This window comes from Plasmodium reichenowi, chromosome 8 (genome assembly GCF_001601855.1).
Source record: "Plasmodium reichenowi strain SY57 chromosome 8, whole genome shotgun sequence".
Lineage (NCBI taxonomy): Eukaryota > Apicomplexa > Aconoidasida > Haemosporida > Plasmodiidae > Plasmodium > Plasmodium reichenowi.
In genome coordinates, this window is record NC_033653.1 from 89,232 (window position 1) to 95,971 (window position 6,740).

Consider the following 6,740-nt stretch of genomic DNA (forward strand, 5'->3'; position numbering starts at 1 on the left):
TTTATTATTTTTTTTTTATTTTTTTTTTTTTATATATATATATAAATATATATTTTTTTTTTTTTTTTTTTTTTTTTTTTTATGTTGTCCTTTTATATTCTACTGTGCAAGCGCTTTTTAAATTACGTTTTTCTTTCCCTGTGACGGTTATTAAGAAATAAAAAAAAATTAAAATAAAAAATATATAAAATAAAAAATATAATATAATATAATATAGATATTATAATACACATAGAATAGCAATATATATATATATATTATATATATATTTTTTTTTTTTTTTTTTTTTTTTATATATTTACTTTCGTTTTCCCCTAATGCTCTTACATACATATTGTGATACGTATACAGAGAAAAATATATTATATATATATATATATATATATATATATATATATTATATAATATATATTTATATATTATTTATTTTATTATTTTTTTTTTTTATAATTTAATAATTATTAGAGCGATATTTAATTATGTTTCATATATAGCAGGTCAACATTATATATATTTATATATATATATAATTTTAATTATTTATTTATTTTATATTATTGAAACATGACCAGAAAAAAAAGTTAAAAAAAAAATAATTAAAATGTAATGACTACTTTTTATTGGTAAAAATAAAAATAAATACATAAATATTATATATATATATATATATTTTATTTTATTTTATTTTTTTATTTTATTTTTTTATTTTTTTATTTTTTTATTTTTTTTTTATTTTTTAAAACGTTATTTTCATTCCCAAGAATGAAAAAGAAAAAGTATGTTTATCTAGAATTCAGCATCAACCGTATTACGCTTGGGAAAGTTTATTTTGAATTATTTAATGATGAGGAAATAAAAAAATCTGTTGATAATTTTTTAAGTCTATGTAAAGGCCAAGATTATCACAGTATATATTCGAATGACATCTTAAGTTATAAATATTGCAAGATCGAGAGAATAAAAAAAGGGAAATGTATAAAGAGTGGATATTTAAGAAATAAAATAAATATAAACGATGATAAAACGTATTATTATAATAATAATAATAATAATTATGGTGGTGATGATGGTGACTGTAATTCTATAGATAATATATATAATTCATTAAAAAATAAAATGAAAAATTCCAAAAAAAATAAATATGAAAAAGTAGAATGTATATATGGGAATTATTATAATAAAGAATATAGTAAAAGAAAACATACATGTGCTGGTTTATTAACGATCGTGCAAGTACAAGATAAAAAATATTCGTCTATATTTAAAATAACATTAAATAAAACACATACATATAATAATAAAAATATTATCATAGGACAAGTTATTAAAAATATGCATATATTAAGAGCTATAGAAATGTTACCAACATGTAATAATGGAAACCCAAAAGTTCTATTATATATTTCTGATTGCAACGTGGTAAATGAAGCATTCTTTAAAAAAGAAAAAATATCCTCAAGGCAAAGGTATATTAATAACATGTTTAAGATGGCAGCCCAACAATCTCTACAAAATGGTTTATTAAAAGATAATAATAATGATGATGATGATAATAATAATGATGATGATAATAATAATAATGATGATGATAATAATAATAATGATGATGATAATATTATTAATAATCATGATTTACTATACGAACAACAAACATATAATCATTCTTATGATAACTACACTATAGGAAACCAATCTCATGACAAATTTAAGAATGAACATATTAATGAGAAACAAAGAGGAATTATATTGTTAAATAAAATATTTCAACAAATAGATGATCATGTTAAAAATAAACACAGAATTGTACATTATGATAATAAAAACAAAATTACGGATCAGGAAAATAATTTAAAGGAAAAAAACGAAAAAGATAATACTCTTCATGAGGGGAATGTGAAGAGTGATTATTTTCATACAAAACAAACGGATCGTCAAAAGTATAACTCTTTTAAAGAAAATGATGAAAAAGATAATCAAAATGAAAAACACTTATCTTGTCTTATGTCCGAAAAGTATCACCTATCATCATCATTGAATAATCATGAAAAGAATCTTAAAAAACACATGACGGACAGGGAAAGGAAATTACTAGACATACAAATGAAAATTAACCAATCTAAAATATGTAATCACATGGAAATTAAAAAAGAAAAAATGTATGAGGAGAGGCCAGGTCTAATAAACACTCATCGTTTTGATGAGTACATCAAATATAAATATGAGAAAAATGTTAGTATAACAGATGTACATCCGAAAGGAAAAAAAAAGAAAGAGACCCAGGAAGGTATAGGGTGTTTACTAGATGAACAGAAGGAAGATATTATAAATACTGCAAATAGTAGTACAAATAATAATACATATGTTGATGATGATCATAATAATAATAAACGAAATAAACTCTATAATACTAGCGCATTTCACGTTAGAAAAATAATGCATAAAAAAAATAAGAAAAAAGACGATACATACGAACTCGAAAATGATACGAATTTATACAAAAAAATAAAATTTAATTTCTCGATAAACAGAAGAATATATGATGAGAAAAAAAAAATACATGGCTCAAATTTCTATAATATAAATTTATTAAATCATGAAAATACAAAAGCTAATGAATATGATAAAAATAAAGTTGTTGAATTTTGTAAAAAACAAGAAGAGTTAAGAAGTAAAATCAGTAGGAAAAGAAAAGAAAAAGAAGGAATCTTCAAAAATTATATTAATCAAAGAAATAAAATATATAATAAAAAGTTGGATCGATATTTTAATAAACATACACTTGAAATTAGAAGGAAACTTGAAAACCCATCATAAAATATATTATATTATAAATATAATGTATATATTAAATTGTTATTCTTACACATATTTAAGAGATGGCTTATATAATTATATTACTTAAATGGTATGGACCGTTTTTTTTTTTTTTTTTTCTTTTTTTTTTATACTTTTAAATAAATATCAAAAGGTAATATATAATTTGGATAAAATATAAAATGGATGGATTGTATGTATATATAAATATGATTATATGTTCACATAAGCACTTAATGTGTTAACATAAATATTTTTACATGTTTACATTTTTATGTATTTTTTTGTTTTTTTTTTTGTTTTTTTTTTCTTAATTTCTACTAATTTGAACTCAAAATAAAGGAAGCTTAAAAAAAAATTTGAAATTATATAATATTGTTATAAGTCAGGTTACAAAAAAATAAATAAATAAATAAATAAATAAATAAATAAATATATACATATAAATATAAATAAATATATATATATATATAACACATGAAGTTCATATTGTGTTTTAATTTTTTTGATATGGAGCTCTATCGGTCCATATATATACATATATATATATATATATATATATATAAATCTACAATTTTGATTTTTGGTTTTTCCTTTTTAAAGTAAATATATTTGCTAGCTCAAATGGGTTTTTAATCAAAGGAGATATTACATTTCCTACTTTGTTTGAATATTGTGGTGCTATTAATTGTTTATATGCTGATAAATCATTTATTTCTTTATTAATATTTATATTTAAAGTTTTTTCATATCCATTTTTATCATATGGATATGGTATTTTGTCTACATAATATTTATCAAACTTTTTATCTTTCTTATTATGTAGTGTTATAGTATGTAATGGTTTATTTTTTTTTGTTTCGATTATTTCTTTTTCTTTTATCATTTTATTTTTTTCTAATTCTAATAACGTATTGTAATTACACCATTCTTTTTTATTAACTTCAATATCTTTTATTTTTTCATCTTCACTTAATTCATATAATTCTTCATCTTCTTTTATATCATCATTCTTAGGATTTATATAATCTTCATAAATATTATTTTCAAAGTTATAAACATTTATATTTTTACAATATGATTGTAGGATGTTTTCATTGTTCACTTCATCTATAGTTTTCACATTATTTTCAATAACTTTTTTTTTTTTTTTTTTTTCATTATCCCCCTCTACATCTAAATTATTATTACTAATATTACTACTACTGGTATTGTTACTTTGAGATTTCTTCTTTTTTGTCTTACTACCTACTTCTATATTTTCTTTATCCTTAACATCACCTTTTAAATATTCATTAGGACTTATATTAGTATCAGCACTTGTAATATCATCTAACAATTTCATTTCTTTATTATTATTAACATTATCATTATTAACATTATCATTATTAACATTATCCTCTTCGTCATAACCATTTATCACGTCTGTTATATCCTCCACATGTTTCACATCGTCAATATGTAATATGTCTGTTTTCTTCAAACTATTTACAAAATCAATATCATTTTTTAATTCCTTTTTAGCTTTCGATAATTCTTTATGACTATAATCAGAAAGTTTATTATTAGAAAATAAAATATGGCTCTCTTCGTCATTCCTTATTATTTCATCTGACGAAAAGGAATCCAACGAATTAATATCTTCATCAATATTATTTTTATTATTATTATTATCTTCATATGTATTATCCATAATCTTTTTATTTCTGTTTTCCAATTTTTTTAATATATCCTTTCTCCTATTATACATTTCATCATTTCTTTTATTTTCTTCAGCATTCTTAACAAACGAAAATCTTAACAAATTTCTTTTTTCAAATTCATCATATATTTTTTTTTTTCTTTTTTTATCATACAAATCGTCATCATTTTTTATATTATTATTTGAATATTTATCCGAATAATTCATATTATCATCATACTTTGAAGATATTTCATTACTATCGTCTGACATGTTATCATCATCATCATCATCATCATGTATCATCATATTATTATCTTCATTAGTTTGTTCGGTTAAAGCTGTTTTTTCTATAATTTTCTTTAACATATTTTTTTCTTCTTTATTAGTTTGTATACTTTTCAAGATTTCTTTTTTCAATTGTTCATTTTTATAACGATTAAGTGTTTTTATTGTTTTTCTTTTTTTTATATTATTTAATAGATTTCTTTTTTCAGCATATTCTTTTTCATAGTTCATTATATCTTTAACCAAATCTGGGTGCTCACAATATAACTTCTTCATAATTTTTTCTTCTTCTTTTTTTTCTTTAATCCTTAAATATTTTCTATATGATTTAGATTTTATTTTTTTCTTATAATAATTCTTTCTATTTTCTATAGATAATAAAAGTTTTAATTGAGCAATTTTCTTTAGCTCTTCACGTTTCTTTTCTTTCTCATTTCTTAATAAGTCATCTGATATATGTAACATTTTAGATTTAAGTAAATTCATTTTTATTTCCTCCTCAAAATTGTATATAGTAAAGTCCTCTTCCTTCTTATGCTCTCTCTTTATTATTTTCTTTTCCTTTTTATTATAAACGTCATTTTGTTCAGCATATCCATTTAAATGAGTCTGATCAACTTTGTGCCTTTTCAACATATTATTATTAATAATATTATCATTATTATCATCATTTACATGACCACGTTCTTCATGTTCATCATACATTTCAGGCTGTATCTTTTCTTTCCTTTTTAAAAATCTTTTAATTAATCTCTTGTTTACAAAATCCTCACCTTGATTTCCTCTTTTTTCTTTTTGTCGTCCAAATTCAACCTTGCTAGAGTTTTGTATGACATTATAAGCCTTGTTCATTTTATTTAATAATTTTACATTCTGAATATATCCTACTGTTGTATTAAACTTTTGTTCTTCTATAAAGGTTAAGCGTTTCTTTCCTTTCTTTTTATTTTGTTCCTTCTCTAAAAAATCTAAATCTTTTTGTAGACCTTGTCCAAAGAAATTATTATTTGAATACATTAGGTCAGCAAATTCGATTTTTTCTTTGTTTTCGTTGCTTAGTTTGTACATATCGTCTTTTAAGGCATAGTATTGATATGCGTCTTGCACACTACTACTATCATCATCAACATGATGATCATCTTCGTCTCCAGAATGGACAAGATTCTTTTTCTTCTTCTTCTTAATATTATTATCACCATTGTAATTATTATCATCATCACCATTATCATCACCATTATCATCATCATTATCATCACCATTATCATCACCATTATCATCATCATTATCATCACCATCATTTTTGTGCTTGTCATCGCTCGATTTTTTTTTCTTCTTTTTCTTTTTATTTACTTCCCTCTCTTTATCGTTACAATTTTTTAAAAACTTCATAAAGTTTACAGATGAATATTCCTCATCACTTTTATCAAAACCATTTGTATAAGGCACATGGTCATGCTCCACATTATTAATGTTTTCTATAATCCTTTCTTCATTATCTATTATTATTTCATCTTCATCCATAACTACACCTATATAATTTTTATCCTTTTCATAATTTCGATTTTTAATTTTTTTTTTATTCTTTTTGATCATTGTGTCTTTCATACACTTTTTTGATTTTTTTAATTTTTTTGATTTTTTTGTTTTTTTTGATTTTTTTGTTTTTTTCATATTTTTTTCAATATTTAAATTTGTTATGTCCTCATCGAATTTATCATCAGAAGAGATAATTTTGTTACCCTTCTTGTGTTCTATAGTACCATCATCTTTATCATATTTATTTTTCATTTTTTGAACTTTGATTTTATTTTTTTTATCTTTTAACAATTTGTTATTTTTGATAGATAAAATATTCTTATTGTTTGATCCATATAAACTTAACGATTCCTTAGTATTTTTTAATTTTTCTGTTTTTTTTTTTTTTCTTCTTTTTATATCTTCATCATAATTCATTTTT

General features: G+C 21.1%; 2 protein-coding genes across 2 annotated transcripts; one reads left to right on the top strand and one right to left on the bottom strand.

Moving 5' to 3' along the window:
* Positions 1-762: 762 nt before the first annotated feature.
* Positions 763-2,814, top strand: PRSY57_0802600 (peptidyl-prolyl cis-trans isomerase; the record flags this gene model as incomplete). Its single annotated transcript, XM_012906970.2, has 1 exon — positions 763-2,814. One exon carries the CDS (start codon positions 763-765, stop codon positions 2,812-2,814), a length of 2,052 nt encoding a protein of 683 aa, XP_012762424.2.
* A 568-nt stretch (positions 2,815-3,382) lies between these two features.
* On the bottom strand, positions 3,383-6,736 carry PRSY57_0802700 (hypothetical protein; the record flags this gene model as incomplete). The annotated part of the gene is made up of 1 exon (XM_012906971.2): positions 3,383-6,736. The coding sequence occupies one exon, from the start codon at positions 6,734-6,736 to the stop codon at positions 3,383-3,385; it is 3,354 nt and encodes a 1,117-aa protein (XP_012762425.2).
* Positions 6,737-6,740: the final 4 nt, after the last annotated feature.